Source organism: Pholis gunnellus (genome assembly GCF_910591455.1).
Source record: "Pholis gunnellus genome assembly, chromosome: 1".
Taxonomy (NCBI): domain Eukaryota; kingdom Metazoa; phylum Chordata; class Actinopteri; order Perciformes; family Pholidae; genus Pholis; species Pholis gunnellus.
The window spans coordinates 19,916,061-19,940,981 of record NC_136528.1 but is presented as its reverse complement, the minus strand read 5'-3'; the positions used below and the strand labels follow the sequence as shown (position 1 = coordinate 19,940,981).

Below are 24,921 nucleotides of genomic sequence, written 5' to 3'. Positions count from 1 at the left end.
CCCGAGAGGCGCAGCAGGCAGACGAGTGGAGAGACAGCCGCGATGACTTCCAGTACGATCGAGATCCCCGGAGAGGTGAAGAGCGACCCCGCTGCTCTCATGGCATCCCTCCAGCTGATGCCCTCACCGGTGCCCAACGCGGAGATCAAGTACACCAAGGTCTGTTTCTCTCCACACTCTCGCCGCCGATCGACTCGCTTTGCGCGTAACGACTCAGATTCTGCTCGTAGATGTGGGATCATGTTTGAATCTTTCACTACAACTTTTTTTAAACTCAACTCTTCGTGTGTCAGCATTAGACCGTGTAGCTCACTCAGAGCTGGAGCTGAAAACACTTCTCCTGACTAAACTTTTTCACTGATTAACTGACCATTGTACGTTTTAAAGTCCCGATGAGTCTCTTCTGCGTCCACGTGCTTGTTGTATCTCTGGATTAAATAATCAATAACCCCTGGACAAGATAATTTAAACTAAATAAGTTGATAACAGACTCTTATAAACAATATTGTTATTTTTGCGTTTTAATGGTGTCACGTAACTTGACAAAAAAGTATATTTTTACATTTTCTAATGTGAGTCATTGCATGAAACTGGGACTATCATAAAGACTGATAATTGATTTTCTATAATTTGGCCCCTTATAATTGTTACAACAGCTTTTAGGAGGCACGATAACGTTGTAAAAGACATGCCATAGTTTGAGCTAGTTTAGGAATGTGTCTTACAGTTTATACAACAATGAGTCACGAGGACAATTTTACTTTACTATATCATATTTTTTAAATATTTATTCCACATTGCACCTGAAGACACATACCAACGTCATTCCATGTTACTGCATGAAACGATACTTAATAAAAATGTATTTTTCAATTCAAGTTGAAAGAAAGTAAAATAGCGATATTGCAAGATTAGAGCCAAATCTTTCTCTTTATTTCAATTTTTCATCATGATTATAATGTTTCACTTCAATAATTTTGTGGTATCCAATGAGTCGTAAAGCTCTTAATTTAATTTGTCTTTGAATGCTCTCAATGAGTGGTATCAGTGGCCACGGCTGAGTTTGTGGGCAAACAAAACAGCCCAAATTCTTTCTGCCAGGTCTTGAAGTCTTTTCTTTCAAAAAATCTACAGACATTTTAGTCAAGTCCAAAGAATTGGCAGTAATTTAAGGCGTAGTCTCATTATTACCAGCAAGTTTGTTAAGTGAGTAAATGTATTCAATTCAAAATACACGTCAAAGAGGAAATGTGGTATCAGAGCAGTTTTTGGATTGTCGTTCAGTCAGAAGTGTGTGGGTGGGAGAAAAAGGATGCAGGAACAGCTGGAGAAAGGAGCTTGAGTCAAACAAAGAACTCTATTTGAGTCACGAAACAAATCATGTCGCAGATACAAAAATATGCTTTCAGAGAGATTTTGATTAAAACATCTGGTGAGAATAGTGCAGGTCCTATATTGGGTGGTTAATTGCTTCAACATCTTGTCACCATAATAAAAACATAACAGTACATATACTCTTACATAACTGAATCAATCATTAATCAGTAAATCACAGTCTTTAAAGCATTCGTGCTTTGAATGTGAGTCTTGACCCACCACAAGTCATTATCCAATACACACATGTTGAAAATGGCTCTCATATGTTTGATAACATCTCTGCAAAGTCTCATAGTTTTTTGTTCTTTTTCTTTTCATAGACATATACATATTTGACACTTTGAAGTACATTTAAGTCATCAGTCAAAGATCCTCTGAGATTCTTGTAATATTTACTGTTTGTTGCTACTGAAAGGGTCTTTTAGCTGCAGAGCAAGTGTTTTGTGATTAACAAGATTAAAGGGCACGTCTCATAGAGGTCAGATTCTCGATAGTGCGGTGTAAGTTCAGTCACTGCTATAATTGCGCAGTGTTAACACATACCTCGGTGTTTTAAGTGCAAAGGGCACGCTGCTGCTGCACCGGGAAGATACATATAGTAAGCTCTGTCTTGTTGTAAGTTTTCCTTTGCTTCTTAGTGCAGAGTGTTAGTTAAAGGGTTGGAAAAAACGGTGTACAGGAGGAAATTTAGGGAGCGACTTGGTGAATTAACCCCTTGGAATTTGGATCATCCAGTCCCTGTTGGTTTGGTGGACATAGGGGGCAGAAGGGTCCTGATTTATGGGAACCCCTGGCGTGGGCTCTCCTCACACCCTGTTCCTGTTCTCCACCCCACTGACTGTAAGGGAAACAAGCAACGCTGTTCACTGGCCGACAGGACGTGTGGATAGAGCTGCAAGCTTCCAAACACAGATTTATTTTTCCTCAGATACTGTTTTTACACTGTTACATTCAACTCTTCTCCAAAATGAAGGCTATATTAAGCTTTTCCTAAGTTACATAAAATTTGAAAACAAATCGTTTTGCAATACAAAGATTACATGTGAGCCACCCTGGAGATAGAGATATGGCTGATACAGTATCACTGCTTAACAGTTTTGCTTCTATAACATGATCATGTGATACTGCAGTCAAGGTTTGCCCCTTGTCCTTTTCACAGAGTCATGAACTTCTTACCGTCAGCGAAACGCTGATAGTGTAAAGATATCTTGTGTGCATTTATTTAAGATTGAAGTTCGGTTTATATAGTCTTTTGAAACCCACATATGCAAAATTGTAGTTTTCATACTCTCTCTCTTGAAGCTTGAGGAGTAAAGCTGCCTCTCGGTTGTCCCGTCCCCTACCCCCACATTTCTATCGCTAGAAGGCTCCAACAGCTGGGTTACAAGACAGAAACAGTTTAAAGGTTGATAGGACCACGAAGGAAGCCATAAATAAGAGAGCCATGATAGCTTTTTATTGATGTTTTCCACTTGTGGTAGAAGTAGAGAAGAGAGACTGTTTATTAATAATTAAGGCAAACAGAGAAACTTTTCCTTCTTTTTTAGTGGGTGATACTTCTGGCCCTTGTGGTTTTTCACACCGTTCACTGATGATGAGTTGTTAAACCGTTTAGTGGGACAACTTTTACAGGGGTGGTAATAACTCTTTTAAGCTTTTACTTTGAAGGAGCAGTCTGTAAAATGTTGTGTGTTGTGAAAATGCAAGTGTAAAGTAAAGCTAAATGTTTTAACGACATGATTGCAGTTCAGTCAACTAATAAGAATGTATGTCGAAAAATAAGCTTTTTAAAAATGTGGTTTGTAGGTCCAGTTTGGTTTTATTGTAGCCTAATTCTTTGATAGGGTAATAACATAGAAAGTAGTGCTACGAATAGAAAACTAACAAAGACCAGATTGAGGGGTCTAATTCAGTGGCCTTGTTCGTTGTCTGAGTTACAGATCTCTTAAACTAATCAATAGTTATACATTTTCTTTGTTGCTTTGCTCATGGTGACATTAGTGCACTTTCACCATAGGAACCTTTGCAGAACCTGTCTGCCGAAGACCAGAGTATTTGTAAAGCAGTCTATGCAGAGACAACCACTCAATTTGGATGAATAAGAGGCTCCATCAATCTGTCACTGATTGAGATAGCACAGATGGAGGCTTGGGGCTCCCCGATGCTAGGTGCTGTCCACCAGGGTATAAATTATGACCCTGTCTCACTGTGTGGGTTAGTGGCCCTGCTTCGCCAGACCCTGACCTGCAGTTCTGGAGTTTTTCACTTCAAAACCACCATCTTACTGCAATCAAGATCAAACAGAGCCCAAGTTAGGGGATACTGTGCAACTAAATGATTTATCACAACGAGCACAGTGAGAGCTCTCCCCCTTCTTCTCTGCCTTTGCTTACACAATCTCCCTGTTCGCACACACATGGCCACATACTCTCTAAAACACATCTCTTTGATTGTGACAGGGTAAGTGTGCACTGTCATTAATATGTCCATTGGTGTGAAATGCCTACTTGTGCAGCGAGTGTAAATTATCATCTTAGCAGACACGTCAACATCATGTCCCCTGTCTCTTAATCACTGTTTAAGGAAGAGCAGTGACAGCAAGGTTACCCTGTTAACTTCCCATACCTTCAGTCTGTGGCCCTCTTGACAAGCAGCGTGTAAATCCTTACGGTGTCACTATGAAAAACACTTGGCTTCATAAATCTGTTGGAGTATTGGTTCTTTCTCCACCAAGCACGAGACACAGTAGAGACAGAAGTGCTTTTCTAGATGTTTATTTGTCTGTGGAAAAGCGTCACATTTCTTTAAAAATTACTTCCTCTCTGTCCACTGATCCCACGAGTGAAACTACTGTTCTTTAAACATATCCTTGACCTGAGATTTAGGGGATTGGTTAAATACACAGAAAACCCATCAAACCTCAGATGTTCCAAGGGAGAAAAACACTAGTAGTGAGAGGAGAGGTCAATTGTTGCCTCTTAGCAATTTTAACATTTCATCAAGATTGTATGTATTTGATATATTTTGTGTGGATATATATATATATATATATATATATATATATATATAAAAGTGTTGTTTTCAGTTTTTTTTTGCTCCACTCAGATATTCAAAAATGGAATCTGGATGGAGATTGGATAAATTAATGACACAACTTACTACAGACTTTAAACATGCATTTATCGGAAAATAATCTGCCCAGAAACTTTGCCAAAATGATGTATTTAACTGTAAAATGCTAAATCTAATATCCCTTTCTCAGGTTTTAAAAAGGTGTAAGAAATTAGCATCATATGAACCTGAAAAACTGTCTTATACTGTAGTCTCTCTGACTACTGGAATCATTTTATTTCCTGGGTTGTTTGTAATTACAGCCTTATTTCAAATAAGTACTTCTCACATAACTTCAGAGTCAGAATTAACAACTTTAACCACTTGCCCACACACAACGACGAGAGAAAGACGTTTGCCAGTCAGTGACAGCGAGGCCGCCCTCACCAAACCCAGGAGCGCATGATGGCATTGTCTGTGGGTGTGTGAATAAAAAACATGAAGGCTCCATGGTGTCAGACATGTGGAGAGGAGTAGGAGAAAAAACACCAGCTGGTCTCCACTTTCACATGCTCTCCACTAACTGGTGACAGTAGTAATTCTAAGACTTTTGAAACGCATCCAAAGAGGAAATAGAGTTCCTGTGATAAGGGAAGGATATGAAACTTCCTGTGCAGACAAGTGTTTCAGGTGCCTGGGAAGCTAGGACTTGTCTGGCTGTGGAATCTTGGCATGATGTGAACACACACATATATATATATATATAAACCTTTACATTAAAAGCCCCATCTTACCAAATTACCCCACCTCTCATCCTCAATCTCCCCCCTTTGAAAAGTAGTAGCATAACATATTCCTTCAGCTGTTTGCATCTGAGTTGTGAGAAGAAGCAAAGAGCCAAACAGATGTGTTGTTGGCTGCAGAAAGTATTTTGGCATTTCTTACATCCTATTACAGTTCACTCCCAAAAAGTAAATTATTACAAAAAAATCATGCAAAGTTTTGTTAACATGAAAAAAAAAGTCAAAGACAACAAATCTTGATTTTTTTTATTTTGGGTGTACAAAACCTTTTGTAATGGATGACAATAATTAAGAAACCTGCATTAAATGGCCAAATTAGCAAACGGACAAAAACACTTTGAAACGTGTTTGTGTATATCATGTCTCATCTTTTCATTATCCCCATGGCCAGGCTCTCCTGGTTGAAGTGATTGACAGCTTTTGCAGAAAAGCCTGGGAGTTGCTAAATGTTTGCAGCTGCCCTGTGGCCCATGCAAAAAGTCTTGACCTATATGCTTACTGCTCAGCTTTAATCCACATCAGGCCTCCTCGTTATGCATCAGGCATCACAGATCACAGCTTTCTGTCTGTTCTAATGCGATTTTTTTATCAAAGAAGCAGCACAAAATATTTAAAACCTTTTCATTTTTAAGTTGTGCATTGCAAGAGCAAAAAATATTATTATATTATAAATAAATTATTTTGAAAACGTTTTTGGACACCAAGTTATTTCTTAGTACTTACTGGCAGTGCAGATTTGTATGAACATGAAACCAACATGTGAAGGGATAGTCACGACCCCGCAGGGAATGGGAAAGAAAAAACGATTTGTCATTTGAAAATGTGCACCCTTGCACTCGCTTTTTCATTGTTGTGTTCTTTGCCCCTCGCCCAAATGATCCTAAAAGCAATTTTAAGAAACCTCGAGAGTTGATTTACAACTCTGCCCTGTCATCTTAATCAAGTCTCTCAATGGAACGAGACAAAAGTCTAACACCAGTCCGAGCCCAGAGAGAGGGCCGAGCCAAACGGCGGCTGACATTTGTCCTTTTCTAGCCGTGATTTAGGTGGCGGCCTGCTCCCCTGTTCTCGTGCTTCATCCTTTTTCCTTTAGCAGCGTCTTGTGAGAGGGGTTACGCCATGCATAAAGCTACCCATGGTCTGCATTCTTGCTCGGACTGTTGAGGCTGTCAGGGGGCTCCTCTGATTTAGGGCGCCCCGCTTCAGTGGCCCCTATAAATTTAAAAACTAATTCAGTGCTCTACAGGACTTTCTGTTTTTGTAGCTGGCCCTCTGCTCCTTATCGTTACTGACAATTTTATGAAGTGCTCTTAATGAGCGTCAGATTAAAGGTGGCCTTTGATGGAAGGCGCCTGAGAACGCTGGTCTGGTAGAGAGAAGCCTCTCCGGCCTTGTCTATCTCTATGTGTGTGTGTGTGTGTGTGTGTGTGTTAAGGTGTGTGGGGGATGGTGTGTGTGACCAGTACAAAGGAAACGTAGAGGAATGAGTGTGTGACGTATGGTTCTGTGGGGTGGTACACACAGATACTGAACACCTTAAACGTCTGCATGTGAGTTATTCATACGCAGAGAGACCGCATTATGAGCCTGTGAGCCGTGGGAATGAAGAGGAGGAGGGAGGCAGAGTGATGTGTTTGCTGCGACTCCAACAGTTCTCAGACTCCCTGGCATTTTATACCAACCCGAAAGTAAACACGGGTAACAGTTTACAGCCAATTAAATAGTGCTTAAAACCCAGCGTTTATGGAGGTAAACATGTTGGAGAGTTTAGGGAGGCTTAGGCCAGTGGGATACTTGAACTCTGCTCTCAGGTTTGCTCTCAGTGCATCTGAACTCCTCTAAAGTAGAAGGACGGTAAGAGCATATGTATACACAGAGGGATTTATGCCAGCAGATGTTCTCCCTACACTCTATCTATCAGGCAGACTGACAGCCATTAAAAACAGTGTGAGAGTAGTCTGTCTAATGGATGTAAACATGTCAGCAAGGAAGGAGCTTTTTTCTAATGATATATTTGAAAATTTCAAATCACACCTTGCTTTTTGGTCCACATTTCATCAGCTTATGAAGGGGTTGCTTGTATTTTATGTGCCATAATTCTCAGCGTTGTGACTCTGTAAACATTTTTTTTCCTTTGGTCTTAATAGATGTTAAATATGTCCTGTTTGGAATCCCAGGCGGTTGTTTAACGGAAGACCTGCTTTAACGCATCACAGAAACCAAGAGCGGCACGTGTTTTATGATCTCGTAAACGAGCAGCGATGTTGTGAAACGTGTGTCTGTGTGCTTGGGGGTGGGTTGGTGGGTGGGGGTCTGGTGTCTGATAGGGATTTATCTGCACCCCCCACAACACCCCCACCCCTTTGTCTGGATGGTGGAGCACTCCCCAGAGAGCAATGCAGGACAGGCAGGAATCTCTGTCCAGATTTCCAGAGATTCTCCCATATCCCTTACACAACAGCCTGGAAGAGCAGAGAGTTAGTCTTTCACAGTCTCAACTACAAGCATGGGATGAAATCATTACAAAACATAGAATAAATATTAAAATAAAAAGTAGGATAGTCGTCATCTTCCACTCAGGGCGGTTTGCAAATTGTATTTTTGTAGTCAAATTAAGTTAGTTTGATTAAGGTTTTTAATCACTTTGTGCATGTAATTTATACAAAGGAAACTACATTCATAACCTAACATTCAGATTATTTGTTGCATCTGCTTACTAAAATACTAAAAACTGCATTTTTTCCCCTACAGATCTTCATCAACAATGAGTGGCACGACTCTGTTAGTGGGAAGGTCTTTCCTACCTACAACCCGGCTACTGGAGAGCAGATCTCTGAGGTCCAGGAAGCAGAGAAGGTAAATACTCTACAGCATGACATCTTCCGTCCGTCTTTTTCATTGAAAACAAGGTATTTTTACATATCGGCATAAGTATGAACATATTAGTATCATACTACATAAATACGCCAGGTAAAAGTCGGGTACTTCAAAGTATAAGCAACAAAATGTACTGAAGGTATCAAAAGTAAAAGTACTCATTATGCAGAATGGTCCCTGTCAGTGTTATAATATTATTGGATCTTTATAATTGATACATTAACATGTAAAGATTACTTTAATGTTGTAGATCAAGATGGAGCAAACTTTAACTACTTCATACTGCTGAGTGGCTTAATCAATAACAAGCAGGTACAACATTTCCCTTTGAAATGCAGTGGAGTAGAGATAGAAAACAATCCAAATTGTACTTGTATACACTTTACTTTACTTAGTCACCTTCCACTACTGGATAGTTTGACAATGAAAACCAAGTTTCAGTTGTTCTTCTTACTACAGCCTAAACCCTTGTTTGAGTTGTGGAAACTAGCTGCTTCCATATTGCAGAAGTGCAATTTGAAATCAATCTCTTATGTATTGGTGAGGTAACAGTTGTTCTTTCCCTTCCTTATTTAAATGTTGAGGAAAAGTAAAAGAATCTGAGAAACTATTCAGGTATATGCTACTGTCATACTGAAAAGTGCAAAGCGACACCTGTTTAATGGATGTATATTGTCTCGTAGGCTGATATTGACAAAGCGGTGCAGGCGGCTCGACTTGCCTTTTCTTTGGGCTCCGTGTGGCGAAGGATGGACGCATCTGAGAGGGGTCGTCTGCTGTCCAAACTGGCTGATCTGGTGGAGAGAGACAGTGTCTATCTAGCTGTAAGTTATATGTCTCTAAACTAATTAATGTGAATAACTTTTCAGTTTGAAGCAGCTATGTTATTATCCACATGTATATAATAACAAAACGTCCTCTCATCCACTTCATTGTTACTCTATTCATGTAATCATTTATAGCAGAACTGTAACTGTAGAGTAGTATAACAATTATTCCTTTGTCTGTTTATATCATTTCATATCTTCTACATAGCACTTTGAGTTGCCGCTGTGTGTTTGAAAATTCTAATAAACTTGCTTTGACTTAAAGAGAACATATAACTGTAACTTACGGGCTGTATTTGTAGGTTAGTGTTATCTTAGTGTCACATTTCACCCATGGGAGAGTGTAAAGACTGGAACAGTAAGGAATTATGTGAGGATCACAAGGTTATATCACATATTTCTCAAACGTCTCCCCCGTCTCTCTTCAGACTATTGAGTCACTGAACAGTGGGAAGCCTTTCCTGCCCACCCTGTTTGTGGACCTCCAAGGAACCATAAAGACACTGAGATACTTTGCTGGATATGCAGACAAGATCCACGGCACTTCCATTCCCATGGGTAAGATCCCTCTAAGAGTACTACAGCAGAGTTTTAGTGAAATAGACAAGAGTGTTAGTTAGTAGGCTAGTAGGGCTAGGTATCAACTGAAATACTTTCGACTGAATTTTACTAAGTTTTAAAAACTACAGTACCAAAAGTTTCTTGGTCAGATTATGACAATCAGATATGTCTTAGTTTGAAACTGTGTATTCTAATACCCATACTACCATACTATTTAGTATGCCAGAAAAAGTTGTAGTATATTCCAAAAGATGGTGTGACAAAAATACCAGGATGTCCTATTGCTTTCGGCCACATTTTGTAGCATAAAAGCCAGCATGCTTTTCTGGCTATTACCCACAGTCCTCTGCGCAGCGAATATATGAGCAAGAGGCTCAAAGATCAAAAGTATGGGATTTGGGACCCAGAAATAGTTTTGTTTATTTTTCTTGTACAACTGTTTGTGTTAAAACATTATACAAACATTTCAAACCTGCAATAGCTGATTTTGGCCTATTGGGGTCACTGGAAACATACTGTAAATACAACACTGACATATCATCACCTTTTACGTTGACATGCCAAACTTGGTAGCAAACAGTTGCTTATTAACACAACCAGCAGTTACAGAGCATCATTATTTTTTTTAAAATGTGTTTCTGGTCACCTGACCAATGGAAGTACATTTTTCACTCTCTTTTAGTTCTGTTTTTGGTCTCCACCAACTCCTGGGAGAATATCTGACTCTTAAGCTGCTAAATGCTCCACTATACTCACCAGCTAGTTGCTAACTGTGTCAGTGTCTGTTGTCTGGCATATTATTCAGTTGAATAAAAGAAAAAGAAAAAGCACAGTTATACTCAGCAAAGTAAGGTATCAAATTAGCGATCAATCCAAACACTACATTTATTGTCCTGAGGAGGCTGCCATCAGTGTCCCCTCTCTAAGGCAGTTGAATTTGGGGGTTAGGAGAGGAGAAAGTTGGCTGTCTGTTTCAACAGGAAGCACAAAAAAGGAAAATAGAATAAGAGAGAGGACATGGGAAACCTCCTGATACCACCGTATTGTCCCTCTCAAAGCTTCTCTTGTACACTGCTGCCAAACCAACCGTGCTAAGCATTTTGCCAGGGCTTTGGTTTAAGCTTCAATGCTCTAGTAGACTTTCAGAGGAAATAAACAAGGGTATTCCTGCAGCCTGTATGATATAAGTCTGTCAGTAATTGTGTTTGTTCACCTGTCAGGATGAAGTGCAAGTCATTTCAACAACCTGTCAGCATTTATGCACGTTATGCTAAGATTATTGTGTTAAATTTGTCTTCCCAGACGGTGTGAAATGAAAGAGGAGTGACATTATGTGGAGAACCTTTGGCTTCACAGTTTAGTTTACATTGTTTCTTCCAATTTGAAATATAAGTCATCTTGCAGGAGTCATACTTCCAAACAAACCTCACAGATACTTGAGCTCCTCCTGAAAGTGTCATGTCTATTAGGTTTATGGTTTCATTCTTCAAACAATAACATACCCAACATCCACTTTGGTACTAAGGAGAAAGGTTAAAATATGATAATCTGTACTACAGTTTTGTGTCCATTGTTATACTTTACTGCATCCCATTGAATTGAATTGAATTATTATCTGGCTTGTCATTGACCATTGGTCATTCCAGTCCAAATGCAACATGAGGCAATGTTTCATCAGCTGACGACTGTTGTAACTAATTTAGACACACATTTCTCAATATCAATTGTTTTTTGTGGAGAATGAACAAGCATGGCACACCCTCAGCAAGTACCTCCTTTTACTTAAGTAATGCAAGAGGAATGAGCAAACATTTCCAGCATAACACCCATCTCTATGACCTAAAGCAGTTACACACATGCCTGTGCTGTAGGAGGCTCGAAAAGAAATGTAATCTCTCACCGGGGTAAAGAAACCAGGAATGTTGCGTGTGGATTCATTTACAAATTAACATGTTGAGTCAACAACACCGGGAGTATCAGGTGGTGACATATTTCATGTCTTCCAGGCATTTTACAAACTAACAAAGCTAGAAATGATTTACCCTGTTTTACCTTTGTGTGTGTGTGTGTGTGCGTGTGTGTGTGTGTGTGTGTGTGTGTGTGTGTGTGTGTGTGTGTGTGTGTGTGTGTGTGTGTGTGTGTGCGTGTGTGCATGTGTGTTCCTCCACAGATGGAGATTTTCTGACATTTACAAGATTTGAGCCCATTGGAGTTTGTGGACAAATTATCCCTGTGAGTATTACGCTTCCTTAAAGTGACATATGATGAATATAAATGGACATAAAAGCTTGGAGAAAAACAAAACTAATAACAATGAATTGGTAAAAGAGATGTTGTTGATTTTGAGTCTGTTCTTTACATTCTGCATTTTCCAGTAATTCCCAGACAGTCACTGTTTATACATGTAAATCCTGCTGGTAAGCCCCAAAAGTTACGGTGCTAGTGAGTTTGACTAATAGAGAGCGAGAAGTGAGAAGCAGAAGAGCTAGGGAGGGATTTAGTGGGTTTGAGGAAAAGAGAATGGTGAGAAGAGAGGAAAAGATCAAGGAGAAAGAGACACTGTTGATTGTGCAAGAATTCAGAAAGCGTGTGGTTCTGCATTGAGCCCCATGGGCTCCTGTGTAAAGCAGAAATAACACAGGCCTGTGTTTTGTACAGTGATATGGGTCTATTGCACATGTGTTGCAATTTCCCGGCTTTCTGAGAATACTGTGGGAAGAGAAAATACTGTACAAGTGCCGAGAACATTTTCTCACTTGACTATGTTTAGACAGAGTGAAAATGAGAGTAAGTGACTTAAGAGCGATGAGTTATTGAGCTTGACTTGTGACCACCCAGTGTGTCAGTCAGATGCATCATGTCTTTTTCCGCCGTGTGTGTGTGTGTGTGTGTGTGTGTGTGTGTGTGTGTGTGTGTGTGTGTGTGTGTGTGTGTGTGTGTGTGTGTGTCACGCACAGTGGAACTTCCCTCTGATGATGACAGCATGGAAGCTGGGTCCAGCAATCGCATGTGGAAACACTGTTGTCCTCAAACCTGCTGAGCAGACACCGCTCACCTGCCTCTACATCGCAGCTCTCGTCAAGGAGGTAAATAATCTCTTTGCCAACTAACCACACGTATTCACGTGGCAGTTAGCCAACATTTTATTTGGGCAGTCCAACGTCAATACTCCCTATAACTGAATGCGAACCACTTACAGACTTCAGTTTGCCAAGAACACAATGTTCACTATGAATCTGGCCAACACTTTATTTGGATAATCCATTATTAATGTAACCACAAGGCGACAAAGAACAGATGTTTGACAAAGTGTCACTTGTCAATCTGGATCATCCCTTCAGAGTCTGTAATCCTAATTTTCCACCCTGAGATTAACACCAGACAACATGTGCTCTAGAGTTAAATGGTTAAAAGGTCTAAAACACAAAAGAATACATGTTTTATCACTTACTCGTAATGGTATTTAGCGATGCAGATAGTTCTGATTTTATGAGCTAAAGTGTTGAGATTTTAATCTCTGAGATTTTTCCTGCTACCCCAATACAATGAAAGCCAATAGAATTTTTGTTGTGGTGTTTAAAGCATTGAAAATTCCACTCAACTGCAACATGTCTTTGATGAAACAATGCTCTGGTTGCTCAGGATAATTCACACACTGCAAACACTGCACAAAGCCACAGAAACAATCAGAATGTTATTACTGTTGCAAATAGTTGGCTGTTGAGCTATTGTGCTGCATTCACGTCATATCGATTAAACCACAATAACGAGCTGCTGAGTGGGGAGGAAAAACGTGCACGCCAGTATTCGACTTGTAATTCAGTCTACTGCCAATTTCTGACATTGTGTGGCTAAGGTTTGCACTAGGGCTAACACCTTGGAGTAAAGCGTAATCCTTTAATAGTGCTTGTTTAGTCTAGTGTAGTACCAAACTGAACACTTAAAACCAGGTTAAGACTGAGCGTACTACTCAACTAAGGTTATTCTGAATTAGTGCTGAACGTAGCGACGGTATAAACAGTGATATGTTCACTTAATGATGTACATACTGATGTCTGTTTGAATGGTGATGTGGGGAAAAAAAATGTAACGAGCTTTAAACTGAACTTAACGAAACATTTGGAATCAGCAAAGTGTAAAGCTAGGGTTGGTAATCTTGAGAAACTAGCAAGAGTACGCTAGAAATTATTCAACAGAGAAACCCGGCCCAATGTTGCCAACTCTTTTCCAAAGAAAGAAGCTAGCAGCACTAGCTCCAAAAATAGCTAAATCTAGCATAAAAGTAGAACATAGAACGTTAACAAAATATATGGCTATTGTTAGAACTCACAGCTGTTAAGCTGGCAGTTTGGGGGAGACTCCGGTTACGAGCAATGAGTGCACAGGCAACATATGTGCAGGTTAGCAGGTAGGCAGGCAGGTAGCCCATCCAATCATTTATTTCCGGCCGAATGAAATGATTGGATGGGCTTATTACAGTCTTGAGACAGTCACACATACCAGATCTTTTTTCCTTTTATTTGTCGGAGCATTTGATTCATTGATTGCTGTCAGGATGTAAAGAGAATTTCAACAAATCCAACTAAAATGTATTTGAAGAAGATTACCAACCCTACCTGTAAAGTCAATAGGAAATTGAATAGCAGTGCTGACAAATTACAAAAGAGCACTGACACACAGAGCTTCATTTACAGTGCAGCTAAGACGGTCAAGTCAACACAGTTAAATATGACTAATTATGCAGTAAACCCACATCCAAAATGCGGTATAGCAGTGCATTGTATTGTCAATGTCAGTAGCAACAGGGATAGCCAGTTGTGTACAATACAGGCAAACACTAAGTTAAACAAGATGGGAACAATCCAGTATCTAATGTAGAAAAACCTAATCATGCTGTACAAATCTCAGTGTCCACATCCTCCCCGACTCCCCCCTGCCCTCTCCCGCCTCTTTCTGGAGACTATCTGTCTGTCGCCTTCGTCTTTTTGATGTTCTCTCCGTTCTCTGCTGGTAGGGAGGTTGGGTTGGGTCCGGATTCCCCCACACCGCCTGTGGTTTTGCTTGGCTCTGCTGTCATCTCCACTAAAGCTTGTTTCCTCTCATATTGTTTTGACAGGCTGGGTTTCCACCGGGAGTCATCAATATTTTGCCAGGATTCGGGCCAACGGCAGGAGCTGCGATTGCTTCGCACATGGGCATAGACAAAGTGGCTTTCACAGGATCAACCGAGGTACTTTTCTCTAATAACATAGCTCAGATCAACAGCTGCCTACTGCTCTCCTTTGTCAGCACAAGTGACACAGTGACCAACATGTGCAGAGCATAAGAGCAGGCTGGGTAATTAGGGGACGTTGTGTGCCTCTATTGAAGTCTAGATGACAAACAAATGGGGTCTTATGCTGTGTGCCCTGTCATTACTACTCATGAAAGGGGGCTCTGATTTTATCTGGCACACATGCACATATTTGTGCTGTCAAGAGTATACAAACACATCTCTGTGAAAACACTGCCACTCTTCTGTTTGCCCTCTGCTGTATTAACACACCTTCACAGCAAACTTCATTGAATTTACCATCAAGATAAACCCTAGTAACTTTACAGAACAGGGGGCTGTTAATGGAAAGCTAAATCATCAAGGACATACACCATGTTAGGTGTTGAGCAGTTGGAGGTGTTGCAGTCTGAACGCATTCCTCAGACCAGAGGAAAAAGCCAGACTGACAGCAGATTATTCTACTGCAGATCATTTATAAACATTTGTTATTTCTAACTGCAAGCTAACCCCTCTGATAAAACTATTTGGTGCAATCCTAGTGTAGAAGTTATGTTTTGCTATGTGCAGCCAGTACACCCATGTACCTTTGGTAAATGAGCCAGGTTTACTGTATGTTATGTTCAGGTTAGCCTTGTGGTTTATGGAGATCTCTGTTTTGACTCTGGTGGTGTGTTGGAGAGAAAGTGAGTTGTGAGCAACCCCTGATAAGCTTATACAGGTACAGATTACTGTCCATGAAAAGCCATAACAGAAACAGTAACGAACGCAAAATGAGGCAGCATGATAAGAAATATATGTTCAGCTATAACGTTGTGTCTTTATGATTATCCAGCACAGTATAACACAAAACATTCATTTTCCTATCCCGGTCTGTCACACACACAGACACACCCAATCAGTGAGTGCACGCGAGCTGACATAAATGCACCTTCTAACACAAACATCTTCTTTGTTTTATCATCTCGTCTTGATTGAACATTTCCTTTGTGAGTGGCCCCGGTTTTTTATACTAGTTTTCCTGTTGTTTCATGTGATCTGGAGTCAATTACTGAGAGAATGAGCCAGTGCTGTAAGAGTCTGCTGATGCCCAGACTGTGAGTCACCACACTGTAGTAGGAGTGGTGGGGGGATACTGGCCCCCCCGGCATCTCCTCACAGGGTGGAGGGTAGTGGTATAGCTACAGGTGGATTTTAGGACCACAACTCATCCTCATACTGATTCACATGTGGTTGTGACTCCACATGGAGGAGTCTCGCAGCCCAGCATGTTTCCTTTATCCCTGAATAAACACATGCTAACCTCCCCTTAGTCAGCTGCTTTGTGTTTCCCATCAAAGACAGACAAAACACATCAGAAAAATTGAAGCCAAGCCAAGTATTGTGTTGTGTTGCTTCGGTACAAGTCACAGCACAGCAGATGATACTGTTCTATTCTCCCGTTTTCCATTATAGTCTATTAAAGGGACTCAGACGCAAGATAAGACAGTAAGAGAAGATGAGTCTTTTCCATGCTGGAGGTGGTTTTTTTCAACTGAAGACTGAGAGGGGATGTTTCCGCTTTATCTTGTCAGTTCTCTCGGAAATTTGAACGGACTGTATGAGTAACAGGAAGATGAATACTTGTTTAGGGTGTACGGTTCGTGAGGAGAAGATGTGAGAAGTTTCTCAGGCTTCTAATCTTTTGAGTTGATACAACATTTCACAACATTCAAAACATACCATTAACATCAGCTGATTTGACTCAGTAGAGACTCATGAGAACAATTTTGACAGAGAAAATAACATGAAAAACATTAAAAAGAATCTAAAACTATGTATATATACTGTATACATACACTTTATGCATGGTCAGAACAAATGTACACATTAAAATGAGCAAAAACAATGGTATGGTTCTCTGAAGATGAGTCAACCTTATCAAACAATCCTGTTCTCCAGGTTATTATTTATGTCAAAGAAAAAACACAGCAAATCCCTTGCTGTCTATCATATTGACACACCAGACTCATTTCAAAACACCCTCAGGTAGTTACTTCACCACACACACCTTGCGGTTGCTTCTTCCTGCCCGTCACTAGACATCAGATGCTGTTCCTGGCTGAAACATCGTGATATTTCCCTATTGCTGTCTCCAAAAACCTGTAATAGATATTCATTCTGTGTATTTGCAGAACTCATGTTTCAGCTGGCCAACCGGTGCATTCCCTGTTTGGAGCTAACCAACCTCTCTAAGCTATTTAATGACTTCAGCTGATTTACTGATCTGGCTGCTGGTCTGCATTTCTGTGAGTAAACTACAGATCTGTTTCCTTCGCTAGGTCGGCAAGCTGATCCAAGAAGCAGCTGGGAAGAGTAACCTGAAGAGAGTGACGCTGGAGCTGGGAGGAAAGAGCCCCAACATCATATTTGCAGATGCTGATTGTAAGTGTTCATGTTATGTTTTATTCAGTGCTCCAGTCACCCTCACTAGGTGGTCCGTCACTATCACTATTTAGTTTAGTCATATTTCCCATTCTCAGGACGTCCAGTCTGAATAAACACACATGGAGTGAGAGTCTTAAAATGCTCAGAAGCTTTGTAGTGCTATGAAAACCTGTGGATGGATGGGTTTCATATGAATTCTAAGTGGCTCACCAAACTGGGGGTGCCGAGGCTTTCAAATGCTTTCAGCAGCCGTGAGAGGGGCTCCCTAAGGCCTGTAAATCAGGAGAATGGACCCTGACTCAGTCGGGTGCTTCAGTCGAGACCCATAAATCACAGGGGTCCGTTAACCCTTCGTGCGCAACAGCAGGGTCCTGTCTCTCAGGTGTCAGGTGTCAGATTTGCACAGGAAAGCTCCAATAAATATTGAAGCAAATTTTGTAACAATATACTATGCACATTACTTCTTTTTTTTTCAAATGAAGTTTATGCATATAGATATGATGATAATAGTTTCTGTTAGCATAAAATTCGGATTTATTTCACAAGAAAGACTTGATATTTCTTACTTGATAATTAACCTTTTCAAGCTATTGATTTACAAAAATCCCTTTTTCCCCAGTGGACCTGGCTGTAGAACAGGCCCATCAGGGAGTGTTTTTCAACGCAGGCCAGTGCTGCACAGCAGGCTCTCGCATCTTTGTGGAGGAGCCCATTTATGATGAGTTTGTTCGGAGGAGTGTGGAGAGAGCCAAGAGGAGGATAGTCGGCAGCCCCTTTGATCCCACCACTGAGCAGGGTCCACAGGTGAGGTCAACAGATCTACAGTTGAATCTCCCTTTTTCTTTCACTTTCAAAATGTGTGTTTCTCTGTCTTGTTTTATTTGTCTTCTTTGTCCTGGCCTCTCATATAAGTATATAATTTGTCCTGCACCTCCACAGATCAGCCGGGAGCAGCAGAATCGTGTGTTGGGGTTCATCCAGAGCGGCATCAGTGAAGGGGCCAAGATGGAGTGTGGAGGCAAAGCTCTGGGCTTGAAAGGGTTCTACATTGAGCCCACTGTTTTCTCTAATGTGAGGGATGACATGCGCATCGCCAGAGAGGAGGTACGATAAGAAAGAACAGGGATTTTTTATAACTCTAGGAATGTAAAATGTATTATATATACTATACTATATATGATATACAAAAAGTATCCAAGATTTAATAATTCATTGCATATCAATTGCAGTTGACCAGGAATTTCTTTTGGTGACACGACAGTAACCATACAATAAATTCAATATCAAAAGTAAAAGTTCACATTATGCAGAAGGATCCCTTTCAGAGTGTTATAGTATCATATATATTATATTATTAGAATGTTATTATTGATGCATTAATATGTAAGCAGCATTTAATGTTCTAGCTGGTCGAGGGGAGCTAATTTGAACCGCTTTATAAAAAAATTCAATACGTTAAGTTTGTCTGTACTTGATTAAATGTCACTTTCCACCATTGGTATAAAATACATACTGGATGAAATTTTTGTGCAAGATTGGTGGTAACCCCTATCCTTAACCCTTCACCCTTATTTATATGTGACCAGTAATATATACATATAATGTATACAAATAAGGTAAGTATATGAACCTGTATGTTACTATCTGTTTACAGATTTTTGGCCCAGTCCAGCTGATCATGAAGTTCAAAACTATTGACGAAGTGATAGAAAGAGCCAACAACACAGATTATGGTTTGGTTGCGGCTGTATTCACCAACAACATCAACAAAGCCATGACCATAACCACAGCCATACAGGCTGGCACTGTCTGGTAAGTTTCATTTGTTGTGTTTCTTTAGCTACAATCAGTAATATTTCACATGTGGGAAATATCAACCATTTCAGACACTGGCATCCAGAAACTGTAAACTGGCAATGTGCCACCTTCCTATCATTACACAAGCCACAAAGAAATGTTTTACTTCCTTTTTTCACTTCTTTCCCTCAGCTCAGATATTTGAGATATAAAAGCAAACATACAAAAGCAACATGGCAGTGCAAGACAACAGTGGAGAATGTAAATTGTTAATGTAAACTGAAACTTGTAATTACCTGCAGATGGCTACGAGTAGAGGTAGAATTATATCTAAAATACAGCATCTGCCAAGAATTGCTCACCACTTGTCATACTTGACTACAATCCTCTGCTAGCTGAGACATTGCTCTGCCTTGTCTGTCAGTCTTGATGCCGCCCAATCACTATCCCCCTTCTTTTCCTCTGTTGAGGATTGTGTTTGGTACCAATGGTTTTTTCTTACCATCTTTTTTCCTTGAAAAATCCTGTCTATTCTAAACACTATTACCTCAAAGCTGATACTGACCACAGTGACCGCTTCTTAATAAAAAGTAGCAGACAACCAGGAATCGTCTCCTGATCATATAGATATGATGATTTTTGCATTGTCTGTTGTTTTTAACCTCATGGTCATTTTCTCAGACTGAAAACTCTTTGTCTTCAGGCTGCACCTTTCCCCTGCTCCCACAATCCCAAAGTTTCCCCACTTCTACTCTACCTCAGCCTCATTCTTCTTAGCATCCATTCACCCTTTCCTTCCCAAGCTGGTGCAGCTAGTAAATTCACAAATAGACAACCTGAAAACTTTCAGCTGTGTTTGCTAAACAATAATGGAATTATATTGTTAAATCCAGACGGTTTCAAGAATAGCAACAACGATGAAGCTTGAATACTTTAAACTCAATGAAGCTTTAATACTTTGGGACAAAATAATGCACCATTTTACAATATCAAACCATCAATGTTTTATGTATTTCCCAGGATAAACTGCTTCAACGCTCTAAGCACACAGTGTCCATTTGGAGGATATAAAATGTCTGGCAATGGACGTGAACTGTGAGTATGACTTGTCTGCCTGCCCACTGAATATACACAAATTAACCACAATATTACTAATACTGACTTTGTGTTTTGAAAACCTACTTTCTAAAATTGCTTAACATGTCATAACTCTTAAGAGGATATTGCAATATTTCCAGCAGTGTATACCCTATATTTCAATGCTGCTGTCATTGATATTTTAAACAGAATGAGCAGCATTGTTTATATTTTCTGTGTTCTGTTTCCAGGGGAGACTGCGGCTTGAAGGAGTACTCAGAAGTGAAGACCATCACGATGAAGATGGTCGCCAAGAACTCTTAGGAAGCCACATCTATTTTGGGAGGAGGTAGCATCTTCCTCATCACTGACCATCTCTCATCAGTCCGTCCACAGTGGCAAACCACATAAACCATCCAATCAAGTTATCCCAATGGTAACTACAGGCTGTGACCACTCGCTGCCCTCCCAGTTCCTCCATCCCCGCCGCATTGCTCGCCACGGACAGTCAGCCAATCCCTGTCCAGCTATCCCTACCTACCTTGAGTTTGTGACTGTCTCCAGTCTAACTGACAACCACTGAACTGCCCCCATAATGTATACCTCCTCCACTAACTCCACTAAAGCACTCACAGAGACGATGGGGGAGGCTGCTCTGACTGCAAACCCCAATAACAACCACCCCGTCAGCCGCTACACCCTGATCCTCACCACCCCCCCAGATGCTGGATGCTCAGAGACTCAGTCACCGCACTTGAAATTAACCCTTTACTAGCAACTTGTCATGTGTTGGGAGGAAGTTTCTCTTTGTACTGTGCGGTATGATCGTCAAAAACCTTGTGTCATTTTCTTGGTAGAATTTATGCAAGCATGTCAGCTCATTCAAGACCACTGATGTTGTCAGCCTCAGATATGAATGGATGAAATGTTAATTCAGAATTAAAATGCATTTCTAATTGTCTTTGTTTATATTTTAGCTTGTATGACTTAACACTGTATGTCAACCTTTGACTGATGTAAACGTGAAGAGTTTAACCTCTTAAAAGCATTTTACTCTCACCTGCTAAAAGAGGAGTAGATGTATTTTAAACATTATGTAACTGATTTTCATTGATGTTCATCTATGTTTATGTTTATACAATCATATGCTATAAAATTATAAAATGACCATAGTTTGGTTTTTTTCAGTAGAAACTTTTGTACTGGAAAACAATTTGTTGAGTTTACTACATTATTAGGACTTAGTTATATAAATATTGTATTGATGCATCTCTTTTGGAAAGAAATTGGTCCAAAGAGATGATTTAATTGTTTGAGTAGTAATGAAATACATATTTAAATAGATAAGTAGTAATACATTCTACAATGTTCAGCTCTATCTAAGGTAGCCTTTTTTACAGAAGGCATTTTTGACATAGAACCGTAGGAAAATTGCTGGTGTAAATAATTAAATGAATGTCGGCCGAATTCCATTTAGCTGCTTCAGGTTCAGGGTCCAGGTGTTGTTAATGTTATTAGTAACACCTGTGCTTTTCCTACCATGAAACGCTAATACAGTACTTAAAATTACAACTACAGAAAGGTCAAAACAGCAATAAAAAAATAAGAAATAAAAAATCTTTAGGAGAACTGTAACAAACAAAATAAAAACTAAACATGCAGCAGATCAGATACTTTCAGAAACATGTAGATTGGTTGAACGGGGAGGAGGGTGGTATGAGCAACTTCCAAGGCCAGAAGTTGCTTAGTAACTTCTGACGCTTACATTTATGACCTATAAACCTAGTTACATAACTGCACTGGTGTCTAAATTGAAACTTTGTCAGAGCTACTGAGTAAATGAAAATGAATAGGTAACGTGAACATTGATCACAAGATTAAATACAGATATTTCTACTATACCAAGACCCTGTAACTGAAGTAGCTCAATGGAATTTAACCACGATTCATTTTGTTATTTATTCTTTCCTGCTGTTTCAAAATGTCATCTGTGCAAAAGTTCTAAAACAACGATTTGCCTTTTTAGGCTAAAACATGTTGATTTCAAGTGTAAAAAATGTAAGCATGGCTAATGCTGTTTAAATTAAACTACAAAGGCAACAGTTCAAGACAAATCACTTTTCTTCAGTATGTTGTACAAAAAGATTATTGGTTCCTCCACATTAACGTTAGCGTATTGACACACACGCATGCACAGTTACATTAATCCACTGCCATCTTAAAAGAAGGAGGTGTGGACGTGTGTCCATTGCGAGGGGCTAAAACAACAGAAATATGAGTCTGGTTGGTGTCGGTATGCTTGTTGGAGATGAACAGATATAAAGACACTGCACTGCAGTCTGTCTTTGGCTTACAGCTTTTAAATGATCAGGCTATTTTCCCACATTTCCCTTCCCAGTTGGTATCTGCATTATTTCCAAAGAGAAGATGAAAAAGTGTGCCCTTATTGCAGCACTCAGTTAACACAACAGGGAATGTCAGTGTAGACCATGAACACACACTCTCAAGTTAAAATTGCACATGCATGAACCTTTATGGGTCTTCTGGCAAGATAATAATGAAATAAGGCCGCACTGGGTCTCACACAAGAAAGTCCACCATAAAATGAAAAGTAAAATAGTTGTATCGATTCTTAATTCAAATATATCTATTTTAGCTTCCCCTTGCTGATTGACTCCTCAGCTCCTTAATACCTTCCTTCATTTTTTCCCGCAATTTATTTATGACAAACATATCAAAGAGACTAAAACATTACACATTGCAAATTATTCAAAATCATTAGAATGATATTTAAAAGACAACTTTAAGAATACATTGTCTGCATGTATTAGTGAAGCTTCCTGGATTAATGTTTCAGTACTGAGTGGAAAAGTGCTGTAGAAATCTTTTGCATGCAAGCATTTTGAGAAAAATTAAATGAAATCAGGCCAACATCTCCTTATGAGAACCTTTTTAGAAAGCCTTATTTTCTTAGTGTGTTTAAGCATAACCCTGCAGTTAAGGACATCAGCTTGGAAACAGACCACACACTGACAGGGACACTCACCCTTTGTCCAGATGGATCCTTATCTATCAAAAGCAATGTTTATAGCTTCTGTTAATATTCCAGCAATATAGCGCTGCTTTTCCTATTATCTGTTCTTTCATAATATTCTCTCACATGAGTTAACTGTCCAAACAGACATGTCTCTCTGTGTCTGGTTGATCATGTGTAATATTTGTCACTAAAAGGGCATTTGCTCTTTTGTTTTTGTTTGTTTTCAGAGATTCTTTACAGACATGTATGGCATTATAACACTCCGTGATTGCATGCGTGCACGAAAGGTCTGATTCTTCTCACTGAAATGTTGAGCAAGCGTCTCTGTGCATGCCTCTCATTCCAGTGTAGTATGAGTCAGGAAGCACTGGCTGAACAGATCTGGAGAGCAGAGACTCCTCCACACAGAGCTGCTGTGACAACCTAATGTCTGCAAGGGAGTGAAGATGACAAGACTGTTTAACGTCACAGCAAATAACAGCTTTCTAAATCTGAGAACACAGCCCTCTGCTAATTTAGTGTAAAGAGAGAAAAATATTTAGTCCTCATTCTGTGCAAAAATGCATTACAAGTTCAGCTAAAGCTAATCAAGACTTTTATGGTTTTTACTTAAATATTTAGACAACTATCAGATGGATTGCCATGCAATTTGGTGGTTTGAATGAAGACTGAGGGTTTTGTCTCCCCTCTACAAATTCACATTCATGGTGGGTATGGAGAGGAGGAATGATTACAGCAAATATTAACTCTCTCAACATACATGTGAAAATTGTATTAAGATACCACTGTTCACTAAAATAACTTCCCTGAAGTTAATAGATGTCAATTATGACCATTCTCCACTGAAAATTTGCATAAGCGTAGCCGGCAAATCAGGACATGCCTACCCAAATACAGGCAGAACACACCGCTGCCTGAATCCTTTTTATTCTTCAGCAAATGGCAATTTGCCGACTGTCTGCCTACTGCCACAGATAGAGTCGCCTCTTCAAGAATATTCTCAGTGACTGTCATGTCCTGGCCTCATTGCAGAGACAGATTTTCAAACCGCTGTTTCGAGTTTCTTGGTGCAGACCAAGCAGTGAGCGGTGTTGCGTGACTGGCCCGAAGCGCTGCCCAAGATTTGACAGCAGTAGTGGTGGGACAACTTCTGATGCCTCGCGAAGATGCCTCGCTGAGATACCTCGCTGAGATGCCCCCGCTGTTCCACACAGCCTAGTTGATCTTACATTTAACCAAGCTAGGGTTCACGATCAACTGGGAGAAGAGCGGCCCACTGCCACAGCAACAGGTGGAGTATCTGGGGGTTGTGCTCGACGTTTGCAGGCTACGACTGACAGCGTTGACCGTCATGCAGGTGCTGGGGTTTGCCAGCCTCTGCTTGGATGCCAAGAAGCACAAGTGGCGCTTGGTTGCCATTCCCCCGATGGTAGAGAACAATCTACGCACCTGGGGTTCCCCACAACACCTGTTGAAGGGAAAACCGCTGGTAAGAGAGACCTCCTATGTCAGGTTGTTCACAAATGCTGAACTCACCCTGAGGTTGTGAAGCAGATTTGGACCTGGTATGGGAAAACAGAAGTGGATCTGTTTGCCAACCAACGCAACACCCACTGCTTACTATGGTTCTACCTGGCACAGCAGGACCATCCACCCCTTGGGGTGAATCATTTGTACAGTGCCATGGCCAAGAAAGCTACTTTACGCCTTGATGCCACTCTGCTCATCCCTCTCCTGTTGGAGAGAGTGAGGCAGGAGTAGTTGTCGGTCGTTCTGGTAGCCCCAGAATGGTTATACGGCACCATCCCCCAGTTC

At 40.3% G+C, this 24,921-nt stretch overlaps 1 protein-coding gene across 1 annotated transcript; it reads left to right on the top strand.

Annotated features, from left to right (window-relative positions):
• On the top strand, window positions 1-22,171 carry aldh1a2 (aldehyde dehydrogenase 1 family, member A2). The gene is made up of 13 exons (XM_079163007.1): window positions 1-159; window positions 7,983-8,087; window positions 8,792-8,932; window positions 9,364-9,493; window positions 11,667-11,728; window positions 12,454-12,582; window positions 14,613-14,726; window positions 17,090-17,192; window positions 17,815-17,999; window positions 18,135-18,299; window positions 18,850-19,007; window positions 20,013-20,087; window positions 20,321-22,171. The coding sequence occupies exons 1-13, from the start codon at window positions 43-45 to the stop codon at window positions 20,391-20,393; spliced, it is 1,557 nt and encodes a 518-aa protein (XP_079019133.1). The 5' UTR covers window positions 1-42; the 3' UTR covers window positions 20,394-22,171.
• The last annotated feature ends 2,750 nt before the right edge of the window (window positions 22,172-24,921 follow it).

Coding starts and splice junctions, on each gene's coding strand:
- aldh1a2 (XM_079163007.1), top strand. CDS start 43: ATGACTTCCAGTACGATCGAGATCCCCGGAGAGGTGAAGAGCGACCCC. Junction 11,729..12,453: donor TTTGTGGACAAATTATCCCT/GTGAGTATTACG, acceptor TGTCACGCACAG/TGGAACTTCCCTCTGATGAT. Junction 19,008..20,012: donor ATACAGGCTGGCACTGTCTG/GTAAGTTTCATT, acceptor TGTATTTCCCAG/GATAAACTGCTTCAACGCTC.